The 19602-nt window shown below is 41.7% G+C and overlaps 1 protein-coding gene across 12 annotated transcripts in view; it reads left to right on the top strand.

Annotated features, from left to right (window-relative positions):
• The window catches only part of RGS7 (regulator of G protein signaling 7), a 315923-nt gene extending 297103 nt beyond the window's left edge, over positions 1-18820 (top strand). For 5 of the 12 annotated variants that reach the window (XM_068155301.1, XM_068155308.1, XM_068155295.1 and 2 more), the window contains one exon: positions 95-377. In XM_068155301.1, the coding sequence (XP_068011402.1) occupies positions 95-145 (51 nt within the window). In that variant the 3' untranslated portion in view covers positions 146-377. Of the gene's footprint in view, positions 1-94; positions 1305-18086 lie in introns of those variants that run through there. The other 7 variants (XM_068155272.1, XM_068155218.1, XM_068155226.1 and 4 more) reach the window with 4 other exon arrangements.
• The last annotated feature ends 782 nt before the right edge of the window (positions 18821-19602 follow it).

Raw genomic sequence — 19602 nt, 5'->3', positions numbered from 1 at the left:
AACACTAAGTGGTTGCTGATGAACAGGTTTGCAGTGATCATGCCTCTGTTTTCTGTTTTTGTTTTTTTTTTTTTTGTTTTTATCTTTTCCTCAGGGGAAATCGCTCACATCAAAGAGGTTAACCAGTCTAGTGCAGTCCTACTAAAAGGATCACCTTGTAGCATGGAAGCAGACTCAAATCATTATACATACTTTGTAGCTCACTGATTGCCTGACTCAGAGGACAGTAGAACAAGATGTTGCATGAGCAAGGACCTGACTTGTTTTCTTTTGTGTATACTAAGGCATTACAGACTCCGAGGGACTCTCTAGCCTTTCGATGCCTCCATTTCGAAAACTGTCTGCTCACTTCCTCCTTCATATCAAGCTGGATCTGTGTCTTTTTATTTTCTGCAAGCTCAAGTACAGTGAAAAAAAAAAAAAAAGCTTCTGCTAGGCACAGTTTATTAAAAAAAAAAAGTCAGTCAAAAACTGGAAGAAATGTAAAAAATGCATATATTAATAAATATACATGGCATCACATTTATTGCACAATAAATTAGCACAGAAGGTTTCATTTCACTGATGTATTCACATTGAGAAAGAAAGCCTGTGTCTTTGTCTGTTGTCTGTATATTCTCTGTTAATGTTTCTTGCATTTATTTTTATACCATATTTAAAAAAGAACACCTTTTACTCCAGATGTATTAAAGTTGATCCTTTCTCTGTAAATTTGTGTATGTTTATATTGATGTTTTCTCTTTCATTAAAAGATGCAGAATCTCTTTCCTTTGGGAAGTTTGAGATTTTCATATTGAATCCAAAGTTTAGTCAAGAGTAAAATCATCCCCCAAAGTTACACACCTTGTGCTTTCGAAAAAGTGACGTGAAATGGCATTTTCTTTCTCTCAGTGACACCTAATCAAACACACTTAATTGATAATAATTTATTTTTTTTCTTTTCTTTTTGTCAAGCTAGCAGCAGAGAGACCTTTCCAGCTTGGTCATCATCACATAGGCAAACCTTTCTATAAGCTAGGCCCACTCTGTAATACTGCATCCTGCACAGCAATTCAGTCGCTACTAAAGACTGGATCAACTGAACTGCATTTCCTTAGGAACTTAGGTGAACAAAGCTGATTGAGAATACAAGTGTATACTTGATAAACAGGAAGGACAATGTTTCTTTCTCATTGCTGCCACTTGTGATACAATGCAGTATTTTGAACTGAAAAGGTAGTGGTTTGGGAGTGCTATCCGGAGAGCAAACATTTGGTAGTAACATGCAAGACTTCCATTTTAATTCAAGGGCTCTACTGTCTGCTGCAGAGGCTACTCACATAGGTTGATGAGAGGCATGGCAGGTTGATGAGAGGCATGGCAGGTTGATGAGAGCATGTGAATGTTGCCCATGAGACAGCAGATGTGGAGCTTCCGAAGCTAAACTCAGCTAGAACCAGAAATCTCTGATTGGCCTAAGATACAGCACTTTTGACTGACAGGAAAGTGATGATGGCAACTGAGACAAATGACAAAATTCTCGTATCCCCAGAGTATCCTAGGGTACGTAGGACAAACAAGACTTTTTAGAAGTGCACAGGATAGACTTGGGACAGCCAACTCTAGCACCATCTGTCATACTGACTTTGGTTTAATATTGAGAAACAGGAATCTTGTTTCAAAGGAGACTACCAAAGCTAAAAATGCACAACCTCCCCCACACAGAAAGTGGGGTAGTCATAGACACAATCAGAAAATATATTTGAATACATTAATGCTAGACTCATCTCATTTAACCCTGAATACCTACCTGAGATGGTGCTGCTAGTGACAGGTCTCCTGCACAGAGGAGCTGTGGACAGAAAGTACTGATCTGCCTTCTGCGGGAAGTGCTCACTTCGCTGCTGGCTGGTGCAGCTATAGCCCTGACTGCAGCATCTCTAAAAAGGTAGTCTGAATGAAGTGACTGAACCCAGGACAAAATGCATTATAAATCACCATGAATAGCTGTTCTTCAGGTTTTGCTCAGTTGAGGTTTCTGAAGTTTGGGATTTTTTAATTTTTTTTTTTCCCCCTATGCCACTATGCTTCTAGTTTCTAGCTAGGATGATAATCACTGTGTTAAAGTGTCTTTGTTTTTATTAGCACAATTCTGCTAAGGTTGCGTTAGAAAAAAAGTAGAAATGCCCGAGAACTCCATCTAGGTCAACACAAAATACTCATGGTCTAGAGAGGACAAATGATTTTTAATAAATGCCCACACTGAACCCCAGATCTTAAACTCTGAGATTTAATTTTCCTTTACCACAGAAATGTGAGCTCAGAGGCATGAACTTTGGGCCAGACAATCCACAGAAATTTGAACTCTGTTTCACTTCTCAGTGCCACTGAGAGATATTTCTTTCCAAATGCCTGCTGCTACCAACTGCATCAGTTGATACATTTCCTGTTCTCCCTTGGGAGTTAGATACCAATGTCTGCTTTGAAGAGTCACTCCCTTCAAATAACAAGTGTTTTAAACTCATGCATTAGGTATTTCATGAAGCTTTACACTTGTTTGTTTGGTTTTTTTTTAATTACTTTGCACCACCAACTTGGCAGATATGTATGGAGCTTTTGTAGTCATTTTGTACTTATTTTAGTTCTTTCAATAAGTATGAAATCTTTTTTGAATGGCTCTTTCCCTGCATAATCACAGACATTAACACACTGTCTATAAAAACATGCATTGCTAATAAGGATTTCAGAATAGTCAGAGAGGTGTATTAAGGTTTCATTTGAGCTTAGTTTCAAGGGATACAACTCCACTGTTACACAAGTGAATATGGACCAAACAAAATCTGTCCTACAACGAACTGATTTTTAAAGAGTTTCTCTGCAATCTTTTGATATTTGACCTGATCTGTTATCTGCCAGTGATACAGTCCTGGGACTGGCAATTAAGTAGGCACAAACTTCCTTTTACTTCCCTACAGAGAAAATCTAAATATTTTTTTCCAAATTTATATGATGATCCACTTAAAAGGATTAAGATCAACTCAGACTGAAGTATGTTTGTACAGCCACCAAACAGCTGAACTATGACTTTGGTTGCACAATGATATAACAACTAAGAATTTCAGTGACACCATGAGTCTGCTGAATTAAAAATGACCAAAACAGAAACCCAACCTGAAGGGGACAGATTTCTAGTCCCCTGGGGAAGGGCCATCAATCAGTGACTCCTAGCTCTGCCCAGGAAGCTGAAAACACCCTCCATTGGGGGATAAAATTTGTAATGTTAATTAAAAAAACCCAAAACACTTGGAGCTGGGAACTTCCATCTGATAATAAGGGTTCATCAGACAGTCTCTTTTCTCATGCATGCTTGAGCATAAAGCACTTCTTAAGTCTACAGGGGAAAGAAGTGTTTGATGACGCTGCTGCACCCTTGAGCTCCCAGGCCAGCCTAGGAAGGAAAATGGCTGGTGGGAGAAACAGGAGATTCCCTAGCACTGACCTGACAACAGTAAAATATTCATCCATTCTTCTGTAAGTTACAATTAAAATTTTTCCTTCAACTGTACAAAACCATAGAGAGATGAATATAGCCTTAAACAGTGATAAGAGAAATTGCAAAATGCTGAGCTGAATCAGTAGTGGAGACTGGGTAAAAATTAATGAGCTGAAGGTGAATACAAGAGTAAGAAATGGGAATTAATTGTGGTGACCAGAACAGAAATAACAAGGGAGGAGAACTGGGGAACTGACTAATTAAGAGCAAGAGGCTGTCTGCAGCTGGTGGCTTGCCAGCCTATTGGCCATGACTCTGCAGAGCTGGAATAAAAAAAAAAAACAGACCAGATCAACTGTGACTGCCCTTTTAAAATCCAGCAATGACATTTTTTCAACTAGAAAGCAATTAATATTTTTTTCATCTTGCACCCCTAATATTGTTTGAAGTCATGAGGCATAAATGCCAAACAGTCCCCCAAGAAATAACAAATAGGAGGGCAAAAAGCAGTTCTAGAAAATGAGACCTATAGGAATGTGTTCAGGATGTTTGCTTCTTTAAAATAATAATTTAAAAAAAGACAGAAAACTAAAGTGAGCAGAGGTGGTTTTCTTTAGCTAACTGGAATCTAGAGTTGGGAATGACCTTTGATTTCTTTGCGACTATTGCAGTTATCTTTATGCTAAGTGATTAACAGCTATTTTAATTCAGATTTTACAATGACTGTATTTTTTGTGTCCATTCTAGCTAGAGATGTGCATAGAACTAACCCTGGGCTTACTACATTAGGTGTATAGAGGAATTTTTGTAAAAGAAAGTTTATAACTGTAAAGATTTGTATAAATTAATATTACAATCCAAACAGATTTGAGAGAAAATGATTAACAATTTTTTGACAATATTCCATGTCCACCATTTATTTAAGCAAGTTACTAAGTGATTGTGAATCAGTGCAAGCTGCCTTCTGATCTGACTCTCCTGAACAGATTCACATTTTTGTCTCCGGTGAGGTTAAAATAGGTTGAAGTCCCAATATGAAAGTGATGGAGGGAAATAGAGGATGATCTCTCTGAGGCTAGATTCACCCTTCTTATGCTGGTAATGACAGTGGAGTCCTCAAATGACCTGTGTAAAGAAATGGGGTTTGTTTGTACAGACATTGACCTGAGTGCTGCAGTCTTTCCAGGTCATTTTCTCTGCCACTATGGAGTTTATTTCCTAATACCTAAACTAAATCTTCTTTGCTTCTATTCATCTCTTCGTTTTTAACAAGGTTGCTACAATCAGTATAATAAAATGTTTCCCACTCTTTTTTGTTCACATAGGTAAATGGCCAGTGCAACATTAGAGACTCTGGTTTTCTTACTGGTGTTTTCTGAAGTGCTGAGTGACTTCACCCCCCTCAGGGATGGGGACTGTTACAACTTCCTTGGAGGACAGTGCCTAGAGCAGGCTGCAGGGCTCCCACCCATGCTTTGCAGGGAAAGACCAGAGGATTACTGTTGTACTTCTGTCTGTAGACACTTCTATGGGACTTGCCCTTTATGCCACTACTGAATTGTGCAATCATATATGGCACAGTGATGCCCAGTTTCTTTGCAGGAAAATATAGATGGTCATTCTCCTTTATGTGTAGCTGACTCCTTAGGGGTTAGTGAATTGTCTTCAGTTGTCCATTGAGTAGCATCCTCATTTTTCAGATCATCTTCTCTTCCCAAGGTTACTTTTCTCTTATCATTCTAACATGTAAAATATTTTTAGTTCTTTCATTTGCGGGTGTCTTTATGTGTTGGTGAGAGTGAGTAATCTTCTGGCCTGATTCTTTAACACAAAGGCATGGATGACAGTGAGTACCATCATCACTGTTTGCTGTAAGGGATCTGTATGTGTAAATTGTTAAGGGAAATTGCCATGACAATAAATGCTGAGAACCTGCTCAAATGCTAGATGATAGTCCTTATTTACAAGTGTGGACATGGATAGAAAATATCAAACAATATTAAAACACAGTTGTAAATGTTACCTTGTTAATGTTACCGTGCTCCCAAAATATATTTAGCTGCATTCACCTTCATTGGCTCTTTTTTGGTTTGACTGGATTTTTAAATCTCTCATCAATTTCATCACAAATGTCAACTTTAAAAAAGAGATATGGTTTACCATCCTTTCTCTTAACCCCAGGGCTGCATGTTCTGCATGTATATAACATAAATGAAGCATTTCCTTATTCATACAACTTTTCTATCCACCTCTTTGTTCCTTTCTCCCTTTCCATTTGAAAAGATATGTGGCAATGGTATATTTAATGTAACTGACTTTTCTACCTTTTTGCTAAGAGGAATATGTAACCTGAAATTGATGACCTTTTTTGAGCTTATCTCTTCTGAAGCACTGTTCTTTATACAACTCATCTTTTCTTTTAGACTCTCTTTCTTTTCTCCCCATCCCACTCAGTAATGTCTTTTTTTAGGATTCTCTATATTTTGTAGTTCTTTCCCTTTGTTCCTCTGATCCTCGCTGCACTTGATCCCTCCCGCATTTTCCTGTGGTGCCACTAATACTCTTTAGACTTACCTCCTCTGATTTATCTTTCTTGAAATTGAAAAATTAAAAGCATTAAAGGAAAGACAAGCCATCATGTAGGTGCACAACATGCTTCTGACTGTGGCCTGCTATCGGGACAATTCCACCCCTGGGTGCCTGCCTTTCCCCTTCCCCACCCTGCTCCCACCAGCTCTTCAGTCCTGCTCCAAACTGCTGCCCCAAACTGTCCTCTCTTTGAGATGTCAGTGAGGATTCAGACGTAACGCCCCAGAAGCATTGTTAAACACCTAAGGTACTTTCCTAAGGTCTTCTGTGCATCAACCCTTCTCTTCATGAAGTCCGTGCTTTGATTGTCAGCAGGCTTAATGGTTAAGGTAGCCATTCACAGCATGGCAACAGGCCACAGAGTGGCTGTTAGTAATGTTACCACCTTTGTTTAAACTGTTTTCCAAGTCTCTCCATTAAGCTAGGCTCCCACACCTTGCCAGGATCCCCTTGACCTGTCTGGATGTCTGGGCAGCATGACCCTGCCAAAACAAAAATGGAGACCTAGAACATCTAATCTTTCCTTTCTCTTCCCTCCCAAATAAACTTAGCCCCAATGCCCAAGCCAATGTTGGTAAACAGCATATAAATGCTGTATGTGACCAGGGCAGGCTTGCAGGGGCCAGGCAAACCGCTGGTGGAGATAGCAAGAGATAGCTGAGGAGCTTGCCAGCAGACCTCCAGGCTGATGGAGAAGGGGCCTGAGGAGATGTCCTAGGAGGAGAATGTCTGTGCAAGTGTGCCATTACACAACAGGGCCATTCCTCCTCCCCTGGTGGGGAGGAGTTGCTGAGGACCAGAAGAGGTAGGAGGTAGGTGCGTTATCCATTAGCCTAGGTGCACTGAATGGAGATGGGCAGGCAGCAGGAAGCTTGGGTGTGTGACAGGGAAGGAGAATGGCCAGTACTTGTCGTCCACTCCAGGCATTGTAATGCAAAGTAAATTGGGAGCTTGAGTTTCTTTCATGGTAACAGCAAGGTGAGGACCTCCACAGAGCAAAGCAGAGTATCTCAATCTCATATAAAAGAAAGTGTCTGTATGGATCAAGAAGGAAGTTTAACACCTAAGACCAGGACATATGCCTTAAGTTCTGGTCCATAGTGCTCTGGGAGGTAGCCCCAGTGAAACCAATTAATGGGCCTATGGAAATTTGTGTTATTCCTAAATCACAGATTAAAGTTTTTTGAGGATGGGGACATAAATATGGCATTTCATCAGTGGTTAGATTTATTTTAAATGTTGAGGTGTTTTAAAAGGAGGCATTAGCAGTAAAATGCTGAAGACACAGTGTAGACAATTAGATCTCTAATGCTCAATTAGTGAGGGAATTAGTTTCCAGAAAGCTGATTTTATGGAATAGTTAAGCTTGTGATCATAGACAATTTCTAAGTCAGCAATTCCTAAGTCAGTTTGGGTTGCTCCATTTCCCCTTCCTTCGCCTCATCTGCAATACATCAGCAACCTTGCTGGGTCCATGACTGTCGAGGCCTTGCCTAATCGCTGTTCTCTTGCTTTCTTCTCAGTCATTTTCTTTATCCTTTTCTATCACTTTTGGAAACCCCAGGCATGAGGGAGTAACTGCAGTTGTTCCCCCACCCGTGTATTTGTGTGTAGGGGGGAATTTTCACTTCTATCTTTATTTCCTTTCTATACATATGTAAGACTCATTTTGTTCCAAAGGGCTTCTTCCCTGTGTCATTCCTGTCATGCAGACCCATATAATATTTTTTCCTACATCTTTGTGCATTATTGACATTTACACATTTTATTGGGGAAAAATAGCAAAACAACATCCCCCCCACCCCGCTGTTGCTCAGAGCTGAGTAGAACTATAGGCAAGAAAATGTACTTCTGTGCTGCTCAAACATTATTGCTGTGTTAAAACTACATTTCAGGATTCTCATCTGCAAGGAGCACTGATCATCTGCTGACATAGGTGGCATCTCCCACTGTTTCTTCCTGCCCAAAACTCTCAGCATACTTCCACTGAAATCAGAAATGTGAAACCTGCAAGACTGAATTTGCCCAGCAGGCAGGATTATGCTTGCCAGCTGGATATCAGTTATAATAACTTTTTGGCATAGTAAGGTGGGGTTGGAGTTTTTTGGAAAGGTGGTTTGGACTCCTCCTGCCACTTTTCCTGGCCCAGACCACATCATGTACTGGGAACGCACCTTTGTCTCTAGAAATCTTTTGAAGGCAACCTCTTTCCACCAACATCATGGACTAGGAAGACTGGCTTTTAGCACTTTGTGTCTTTTAATAGGAAAGAAAAATCAAGGGGTTTGAGACCAGAGGACCTCAAGGAATGAGAAAGGAAGAGAGAGGAAGGAATGTTAAAAATTAAAATGTGCATTAAAATGACAGCTGGGGTAGTGACATCAAGGACCCCACCTGCCTCTTGTTATGGCTATCACTTAGTTTCTGTGAATTCTGAGAGCACTCATGGGTGGCTGCCAACCACCTACACCATGTATGGAATGATGTGACCATCTGGAATGAGCAGAAGAGGAGTGAGTGACCACAGGACACACATGTAGTTGGTGGTGCCTGACCTGGGGGGTCAGGACTGGGAAATAAAAGGTTCAGTATTGGGAAGACAAAAGGACTTTCATCTATGTACCCTTCAAACATTATGAAGCCCACTGCTTTTATTTTTCACCTAAAGATTTTGAATGTGTTGCTTCAACTGCAGCTGTCAGTATCAACTCACCACATAATGCAGAAATGGCTTTCTTTGACAGTTCTCTCTCCTGGATACACTTGGTACGGAGATAGTAACATCAGCATGGCCAGTATCAGCACTGGTCTGGTACAACAGAGGCAAAATGCTGTGTCATCTGAACAGCACTACTGTGACTTGTGCAATGCTGAATATGAAAAATATTAATTACAAAAATTTATTGAACAGGACACTTGATATTCATTATATCCCATTGCCTGGAGAATCTATACAGAGCATAGAATCAAAACAAATAAGTAAAAACGTTCTTCACCATGTTAAAGCAAAGCTAGTTTGATGTTATTAAAAATTATTTATTATTTTCCTGTTGCCCTTCTCCTCAATAGTTCTGAAGTGATCCTATGCCTCTTCTTTCTATTGGATTTTTTGTTGGGGATTTTTGTTGTTGTTGGTTTGTTTGTTTGTTTGTTTAGTTTGGTTTGGTTGGTTTTTTTTGGGGGGGGGGGGGTGTTTGTTTGGGGTTTTCTGTGGGTTTTTTTTTGCATGTGTGGTTTGTTTGGTGCCTTTTGGGTTTGTTTGTTTGGGTTTTGTTTGTTTGTTTTCCCTTTCCTGGATGAATCTTGCTGATTTATGGGCTCAGAGCTGAGGTATTCATACGAAGCAAATTGAACTGATTTTATTCTCCTGCCCTAAACCCTCAGCTACGGGATATCAAAAGTCACTGGCGAGTGACTGCAAGTTTTCCTTCGGACACGCGCAGCCAGCGAACCTCACAGAGGCGTGCGGCGCAGAGCGCTCCGCACGGCCCGCTCTCCGGCGTCCCCGGTGGCACGGGACGCGGAGCCGGCCGGGGCGGGGACGGGAGTGACACCTCGTGGCAGCGGCGACACCTCGCGGGCGAGCCGCGCGGGGGTCCGCGCGGACGCTGTTTCCACCCGGGGGCGCCTCTGAGCACGCCCTGTGCCGGGCGCGAGTGGTCGGGTGCCGCCCGCCTCGCCCTGCCACAGCCGCAGGTCGGGCCCTGCCCCTTCTGAGAAGACGGAGGATCACCGCCCCTCCTTCCCGTCTTCCTTTGCAGCCCTTTTGCCCGGTGGAGAGCGGGTTCCCGAAGCGCAAATACAGGCTGAGGTAAAGAGGGGCGGGGGAGTTGGAAATGATGGCCAGGCGGCGAGTAGGCACGGCACAACTGTCAGTAATTGTTATTAAAAACACCCAAAACCAAACACCTGTCCTTTTGTCCCAATGAAAAAAAAAAAAAATCATCAAACATGGAATGCTTTGGTTCTGTCACACCAGAGGACAGCGGTGATTCATTAAGATGGTTCCCGGACCCAAGGTTGCTGCATTACGAGGAAATCTTTCTAGGTCGCCAGGATCGTACCATGATAGATCTGGCGTGTCTTGAATCGACTTCAGTAGCTATGGGCACTGATTTAAATAATGGAAGATCAAGCTGCTGTGCCACTGAATAGAAAAATAGTCTCAAATGAAGAAGAAACAAGCACAGCCACAGGGAAAAGCAATTGCATCAAGGTCTGATGTAACTCTGGAGATGTGCAGAGGCTGAGGACTAATGGAAGTACTGGTTATAGTGATTTGCCTGCAAGTGATCACAGAACTCTGGGCATGTCCCTGGAAGGAAATGCCAGCAGAGAGCCCCCTTCCAGCAGGCTGCCTAGAGGAAAGGTGGGCTTTGAAGTTGTGCATGGAGCACTGCTCCTGGATGTTCCCCTGACTGCATCCCCTGACTGTGTGGTGCAGCAGACACGCTGGAGGGAAGGGAGGCCATCCAGAGGGATCTTCACAGGCTGGAGAGGTGAGCACAAACCAACCTCATGAGGTTCAAGAAGAGCAAGTGCAGGGTCCTGCATCTGGGTCGAGGCAATCCCAGGCACAAATACAGGCTGGGCAGTGACTGGCTGGAAAGCAGCCCTGAGGAGAGAGACTCGGGGGTGCTGGTGGACAAAAAGCTCAACATGAGCTCTCAGTGTGCACTTGCAGCCCGGAAAGCAAATCAGATCCTGGGCTGCATCAGCAGAAGTGTGGCCAGCAGGTCAAGGGAGGTGATTCTCACCCTCTACTCAGCTCTGGTGAACCCCACCTGGAGTACTGTGTCCAGTTCTGGAGCCCCTATTACAAGAGGGATGTGGAGGTGCTGGAGCGTGTCCAGAGAAGGGCCACAAGGATGATCAGAGGGCTGGAGCACCTCTCCTATGAGGACAGACTGAAGGAGTTGGGGCTGTTCAGTCTGCAGAAGAGAAGGCTCTGAGGTGACCTAATTGTGGCCTTCCAGTATCTGAAGGGGGCCTACAAGAAGGCTGGGGAGGGACTTCTCAGGATCTCAGGTAGTGATAGGACTAGGGGGAATGGAATGAAGCTGGAGGTGGGGAGATTCAGGCTGGATGTCAGGAGGAAGTTCTTCACCATGAGAGTGGTGAGACCCTGGAATGGGTTGTCCAGGGAGGTGGTCGAGTCCCCGTCCCTGGAAGTGTTTAAGACCAGGCTGGATGAGGCTCTGGCCAGCCTGATCTAGTGTGGGGTGTCCCTGCCCATGGCAGGTGGGTTGGAACTAGATGATCCTTGTGGTCCCTTCCAACCCTGACTGACACTATGATACTATGATACTATGATCTAGGGTGATAGAATTTAGGTCTTACAGTCTATAGGGAATCAGACTGACCAGAAGGATAACTTCTTTATGATTCCAATATTAGGTATGAAACTCTTGGCTAAAATACCACTGCTTAACCACTGCCAAACTGCTGTGGTACAATATGGCACTTGGCAAGAACAAGAAACTGCTTGAATTTCATGGGCTTCCACTTGCTTAGTTAAATTATGTTATCTGGGTGCTGCCCATTGTCCATGTGATGTGACTGCTGAGAAAACCTCACTCTGTATTTCAGCCTGTTCCATTTCAATTTTTTGTGTATCCCATTCCACCTCCACCGAAGATCCTGCACCTATGCCTGGGAGAACAACAAGCCAAGTAGGGCTATGCACCCTAATAATCTCAGATGCTGAACTGTTTTGGGGAGGCTTTTCCATGGAGAAATGTGTGTGTGGTGAGCTGCACTTTGGCTTTGAAATTCAGAGGATGAAAAAAATGCTTTTTCTCTGATATTAATATACAGACAACTTTCATAACATTTAATGAAAAATACATTAGGCATTTGTATGTAATTTTTTTAATGTCTGAAATGGATGTTATGGCAAGCAATTGTCCCAGCTTTAGGGGATGGAGAGAAAGTTTGTCTTTGCTTGGATATATAGCCCTCCCTTTGGGATGGTGTCATTTGATAATTCCTGCCACATGTTCTTATGAGTAGGATGTTTTTGTTTCCTTACTGTGTCTACCAAGTCCTGCTGGGTAATATTTCAGATGGTCATGGTCAAAAAAACATGTGACAACTTCCAGATGTTCAAATAATCAAAGCGATCTGCAGATCTAAGGGAGCACACCGACAAACAAATGAAGGATAACTTGAAGGGATGCAGTCTAGGTGGGGGGTCACATTCAGAGGTGGTGTAGCAGGCTGAAGGATAGTCTTTTAATATCTGGAGAATTCACTGATGTGTACGTGATTTTCTAAAACTGAGACAGTCTGATAATGTGGCTGGGCAGACAGTAGAAACTGAAAACACAGGTGTCTGGCCATGGTTTTCCTGCAGCTCGGAGCGGTGCTGGCTTCCCAGGGGTGCAAGGAGAGCTTGTCTCAGTGGGGTGTAGATCTGAACAGAGCTGCCTGCTGGGCTCCAGTTTGTGTGATGTAGCTGGGGGTAAGAAAAGTGACAGTGTCCTGCTATAGTCTGCACCACCACTTCAGTCTGCATGCCCAGGCTTCATCATTGCTGACTGGTGGTGCCCAAGGCAGTGCTGAATTCAGCAGAGAGGGGAGGGCAGCTTTCAGAGCAGGGACACGTGCTTGCTTCCAGCTTGCTCCTAACTGCCTTGAAAAGGCACCTGTTTATGCATTAGGAACTAGTTCAAAGCTCGGATTTGGGAGCCCTTCATCAAAATCCTTCATCTTGTGTAATTTTTATTGGCCCTTCCTCCCAGCGTTATAGAAACAGACAAGAAAATTGAAAATTTGTGGTGGGACACTATATTCCTCTTTGGGAATGTAAAAACATTCATTATCAAGGAAAAATTAAAAAGCTCATATTAGTCACTGGCAGCCTGGTAACTCTGGAGGTGAATGGGCGTAGCTGCGTTGTGCCATGTGTATGGGGCGGCAAGCAGGAACAGTAGGATGGCGGCTGCACGTTACATGCTACTGTCACACAGGCTGGGTGGTCCTGTCTGGTTGTCGGAGGGACAAGGTTCCCACTCCACAGGATCCTACAGCAATTCTGCTGGTGCCTTTTTGAATGCTGGCATTTCATGTGACAGTGCCTCCACTGCTGGTAGCACATCCTTTGAAACTTACATGCCCTGCATCTGCCCCACTGTGCGTGCAACTGGCACAGCTCTGCTGGAAAACTATTTTGTAAAGCCTTCCATGTGGAGCAGTGATGGGGGGGGGCAGGTACAATTACCGTTGTTGTTTTTTCTATGACTGCTATTACTACTGCTACTCATTTAATATGTGGAAATGTTGGCTGAAAACCTGTCTCAGATGCTGATGGGGAAAGGAAGATCTAATTACACTGAGGGAGCTATTGGAGTTGTGAATGTTACTGTGACTCCTACAGGCTGCTCCTTTGGAAGTGTGACTCTTTGGGAGATTACTACTGACTCCTCTTTCCCTTTGGCAGAAAGGCTTTATGTGACTTTTCATGCAATCCTATATGGGTCTTTTACTGCTTGGGAGGTAATGGTTTAGAGTACTAGCAGATTCAGTACCCCACTGGGAAAAGGAACAACTTTGTGGCAGTCTGTCCACATCAAAGGTGGCTTTTGTCAGTTGGGCTCTCTATATCATTTCCCAAGAATTTGTAGAACTTCTGGAACAATAATTCTTTGGGATTGTTCAAAGACTCCCTTTGTATGTATATAGAGGGAGAAAGACCAATACTGTGCATATCTGGAAAATCGGACTATGGTGCTCATGTGAGTGTGGAGTGGTCTGAGCCTAAGAAAGGCAGTGTGTGGGCCTTCGAGGAGGCATGCCAGAACATGGGCAAACGCCAAAAGTGGAGAAGGGCCTGCAATTCAGGAAGTCACTGTTATTTTAATATGCTTCAGGAAAGTAGTGGCCATGAACAATTAGATCTGGGCCATAAACCAGGTATTTATTGTGATGAATCACCTCTGTCCTGATTCTTGTCTATAAGACTGGGATAACAAGGTTGTTTAATGTTGTAAAACCGGAAAAGTTTTGGAAGCATCCACAGCATGTGCTTCCATCATTTGTCGTCAAGACTGCAAGCTCTTTGCCCACATTCATAAGGAAAATTATAGTGGGAACCATTCACTCCACTGGAAGCTGACTCAGGAAGGACATATCATGAATGGGAAGATGTGATAAGGAAAACAAAGGTACTGCATCACAAACCACAGAACTGTGTGAGAAAAGAACAAGTGTCCTAATCTACTATCTACCCATCTATTGGTCTCCTACTTGACTCTCTCTACTATCTACAGATCTGGATGGATTCATTTAAAAAATAGGCAAGGGAGCAGCATGGGAATGTCTGGCTGGAGCAAGAGGAAAGCTGCCAAAGGACCTTTTCCCCGGGTTATAAATCTATGCTTGGTCTCCCTTCAAGGCTTCATAGTTTAGAAAGAATTGCAGTTTGTTTTTCAGAAGATGCGTCAGGCTGTTATGGATTAAGACAACAATATGCCTTCCACATTGGCTCTCTCCAGACAGACTGATTTTTGGAGGATTTGCTAGTCACTTCATTTCGGACACATTTCTTAACGTGTTTGGATTTCTTTGTAGTTAAACTTAGACTCTGTCCTTCCTGAATCCCATAAGACTCGTTGTGCAGCATTTGTCCTTTCAAAGTCATTACTGATACGTGCCCACCGCACTGACTGCGCTCTATTAAGATAATTTGTCCGTAAAAATTGCAAAGTAAAATATTCTCTCAGAGGGAGGACCTCAAATATAATTTTGTAGCAAAAGAATCCTCAATCGTTTCCAAACTGAATCTAATAAAAAATGAAAGCTAAATCTTCCCCTTTACTACTACTTAGGTGTGACCTGCCCAAAGTTTCAGTCATTTTCCATCTACTTCAATATCTCAACCATACTTAATCTAGCCTGTGGCTCTAACACCCATTCAGGAAAATCTGCAGACAAGGCCAGTGCCTGACATCTCTATCCATTAAAATGAATGGTCACACGTCTTTACTTTCTAATTTTTGTTTCCTTCTATTGCTTGTTTGCAGGTGGACCACCAATTTCCCCTTTTTAATGGAAACTTGGGAAGTTCCCAGAGGAAGTTTCCTGTCTCTGCCTCTTTTGTTCTGTAGAGTCTCTAGTCTCTTTCCCATATTTTAATAGTCATTGTTCTCATCTGTTGGCTTCAGATCTTGGCCAAATCCTGGCAAAATCAACAGAAAGGCTTTGCTTTGAATGTTAGATATGTTTTTGTTGTGTTTTTTCTTTCCTCTTCTTCTTACTGCCTGGCTGTCCGATTTAAACAAATATTTTGAGAACAACTTGTCCTCAGTTAACGAAACTGGTAAATAATGGATAAATATAGTTTTTATTTGGAACAGTTTTCTGGCAAAAGATAGGGTACAGCACTAAGAAGAAGTTTTCTCACCTTGAGTCATGGGATCTGGTTGGCTAAATTAAAACCATTTACTTAACCTGCCTGCACAACACACAAACATCAGAGTTGTCCTTCAGCTGTACTGATACTTCGTGCTGCCTACGCTACACTAGCTTCAACACCTGGGCAGTAATTCCATTTTGTGAAGCAGAAATAGCCTTGGTTTCTTTCTTTCTTTGCTTTTGTATCAAAAGCAGCACAAGCCTAATCTATATATTTAAGCAAAAGCTGATTTTCCCCAGTTGTTCAATGTTTTTTTTTCTGCTGTCTGGAAAAGAAATTAGATTCTGTCATAAGTTCCAAGCTTCGACATGTAACAGTTGAATTATAAATTTCTCTGTGTCCTAAGGCCAGCTACCTACCTCCCTTGCTGTGCCATTAGTGACTTCTTATCAAAAAATACTTCACCAAGCCTACAAAAGGGATGTTGCCATGTTTGTTATGATGTTTACATATTGCCTACAAAGCATACAGAGGACTTTTAAATTTTTTAACTATGTGATTATTCACCCAGATGGGATATAAATAGAAATGCTACAGTGTTCTTGATATGCATAGCGAAAACAAATACCCAATTTGCAAAAATAATATCAATAGAAGTCATTGTATTTTGAGGTTTTATTGTAATAAAGTATAGCACTAGTACACAAAACCCAGCTATTATCTCAGATTGCCTCTCTGCAGAATCACAAAAACAATCTGAGTCATCCCAACTTGATTCATGCTCAGTTCCTGTTTGGAAGACTTCCTTCACCATCAGACTGCCTGGTAACATTTTTTCTGTGGAAGTTCAAATTGTGTACATCAGTTGCATAGTCTATGGTGGGTTCTGCAGCATGAATCATGGAAAATATGCATTTCCTGCTTATTTGTAGTTGGCTATTTTTGCAGAAGTCCCTGTGGAAGAAGATCCATGAGATGTTTTTTGGCACTCTGAAGAAATTGCTTAATAGAGATATATCAAACATATTAAAAGATTATTATCATTTGAAAGAGGGAAAAGAGGTGGGGTTGACATGTAGAGCTAAGTATGAATCAATTTCAGAAAGAGAGTTTTCCTGTATTAATAAAGCAAGGCACCAGAGAGTTGTTTCCCTGTTTCTTCCTGGGTTCTCTTTCTGGTCTGTCACTAAATTCTTGTGGAACTTTTATTTATCTTTATTGTGGTTTTCATTTCACCTATGTATAATATGTTATTACAATTAGTACATGCAGAATATTTGTTTCAGTTAGTTCATGGAGTTGTTCCTTAAGAAATAACTTTGTTGCTTTCACCTGAAAAACATCATAGAAACAGACAAAATGAGTTCTACTTGCCAACCTTCTTTCCTTCAGTTGAGAGAGACCCAAACGTGCAGCACAGTAACCCTCTAAAATATCAAGAGAATATTGATGTGTGGCTTCAGGGAGATGAAACTGCACAGAATAGTGATGATACTAGCTAATATTTCTGCAGTTGAACAGTTCAGCAGTAAGCAGCTTTGTTTCTGATAGTGACCTGCAAAAATATGGTATTAATTTTACTATTAGTTACAGAGACAGTATTAAGGACCAGTAAGAAAATAAAATCTCACTTAATACTTTTGTAGATGTTGCAAAGATTTGGGTTATCATATATAATGAGGATTAAAGGAGCTCTAGAAGTAAAAGCCTGAAATGTTTGGTCATTTTAAGGCAAATGACTGAGAAATAGTCATTTATTCAGTGGGTAAAAGTGAAGTCAGATGTAAGAGAACAACGTTCTGCACGTGTTGTTGTGAGCACCCTCTACCAGGAAAGCAGGGAGCTTAAACACGACATCTCAGGTCATGTCCAGGGCATCTGCTGGATGTGAACTCCAGGAGTAAAACTGGTTGAAAACTAATGTGACTCCTGAAATATGCATTTTTGGTAGCAAGTCTTTATTTCCTCTGTACATGTGTCAAGGGCTGAAACATAGTGTTTGCTCCAGGCACTCCTAAAGAGTGCTTGAAAACCAGAGATTTTTGGTTGGGCACAACCAAAAGACTGGGAAGCACCTTCTGAATGATATTATAGGTATGCAGTCTTCTCAGCATATCAAGAAAAGGTTAAAGGACTAAAGGACTACTGGCTACAGATGGTAAGTATTAACTTCAGGACTATGGTCTTCCAGTCTAGCAAGTACAGATATAAAAAGAACTGGTGGCTGGAGCTGGACAAATGCTACGGATTTCACCAGTACTTTGCTACTGGCATGGATCTTAGTAGGTTACTGTGGCTTTTCTACCATTAGTAATTTTAAAATCAAGAATAGATGTTGTTGGGGTTTTTAATCTAAAAGATGTAGTCAAGTTTAAACTGGATCAAATTCAAGGATGTCCTAAATTATGTGGTTAGGTGACCACATGACGACTTCCGATTTTATAATCTGAAAATCCTTCTGCTCTGACAAATAAGGCTAGAGAAAGTTTTACTGTGGTTGAGAAATTGCATTCATGGATGCTTGTTGTATTTACTGGGGTCAGCATTCATCTTTCTTCCTTCTCCTGAACCAGCTTAGCACTGAATGGTCATGGCTGCAGAGCTGCACTAGGCAGACCTGTCCTGCCTAGCCCAAGGATGCTCCTTTTTCACTTATTTCTTTCCTCCCAGGCTGGAACCCCACATTCATTTTTCCGAGGAGCCAGGAGCCACCTTGACCCGGGGAACTTCTGTAGCGCTTTGAGAGTAACCATTCACAAAGACCTTACAGCTCTGAACTACAGCACGCACAAAGAACACTTTTTTTCTAGCGACTACAAAATGCTGCCATAAGCTTTGCTCAAATGAAACCTCTATCAGTAGTGGAGCTTTGTATGTTAGCCACCAATGATTTGACTATTAGATAATTGTGATCATACTTTCTCTTCAGAACCACTTGCATTGTTTAAGAAGAAAGTCAAAACTCCAATCAAGCTGTTAAGAGATTTTGAAATATTCAGATGTAGAGCTCCCAGCTTCCCTGTTTTAACCTTTGAGGTACAGTGCAGAATGCTGCTAAGCAGGTGGTTGTCTCAGGATTTATTGTAGTGACTGAACTTATAAATACAGAAAGTTCACAGAAAAGCCTGCTCTGAACTTTCAACCAGCATTTGCAAACTAAGAAGCCATAGATTACTTATACAACAAATGGATGCATATCTGTCAGAATGTTTAATAAAGATAATATGTGAGAAGTACAAACCAAGTCATTTTCCTCTGCAGTAAAAATAATTTTTTTTCTATTGGATACAGGACAGTAACAACAGCAAATTAAACCTTTTGAAGCTTTTAAGTATAGAAGGTGATACACTGACAAGAATTATACCCAAAATACAGGTCTTAGAATGGGGATTATCAGGTCAGATGAGACTAAAATCTGACAAAATAATGACTGAATTATCTTTAATTCATACACACCCATTTAAATAAGATCTTGATACTAAAAGGCTAACTGAACCATACAATATGATCCAGCAAAATATGGTTTTATAAATACTTTTTGTGCTCAGGAAGACATGGGGACTGTGATGCTATTGATTTTAAAAGGTCAGATCACCTGTTTCTAGTTGCTTTGGTTATTTGAGTATGCTTGGCCTGAAAAGGTGAATGCTTGGCCTACAGTTCCCATATACCCTAAAACTGCTTGCTCACTGTGGGTGCTCTCTTCTCCTTGCAAAGTACTGATTGAAGACACATGAATGTTACTGAGCAAATAACACGAATTGCATCTATACCAAGCAATAGTGGTGATTTTTGTTTTCTGGGTGGTCCTAAGGGATATGAACATAACCTTCAGCCCCAGGCTAACATTTACTGCCCAGTGCCATCACAGCTGGCCCCAGAGCTGCCTGAGAGTCTGGTAAGATGAGTTGAAAATATTATTTCAGGTACCAGTTGTATCTGAAGTATCTTGAAGAAGTTCTCTCTCTTTAAATCTCTACATATGTGCATTTCAGATTTACATTACTGCCAGTTCACCTTACATTTTGCATCACACCAGGTACCTACATTAACCATTGATATTTGGGCTCAACAATAAGAACAGGAGACAACTGAGGAGAGGGGAGAGATTAAAAACAAGTGTGATTGTGTTAGTAGCTTTTATAAGCTTGGGTCTGTCTGGGTGTATTGAATCTTTGGCAGCACA

The sequence above is a fragment of the Melanerpes formicivorus genome, unplaced genomic scaffold (assembly GCF_026170545.1).
Source record: "Melanerpes formicivorus ecotype bairdi unplaced genomic scaffold, bMelFor1.0.p_v2 SCAF_2, whole genome shotgun sequence".
NCBI lineage: Eukaryota > Metazoa > Chordata > Aves > Piciformes > Picidae > Melanerpes > Melanerpes formicivorus.
The sequence above is the reverse complement of the archived record's forward strand: the minus strand, read 5'-3'. Positions and strand labels throughout refer to the sequence as shown.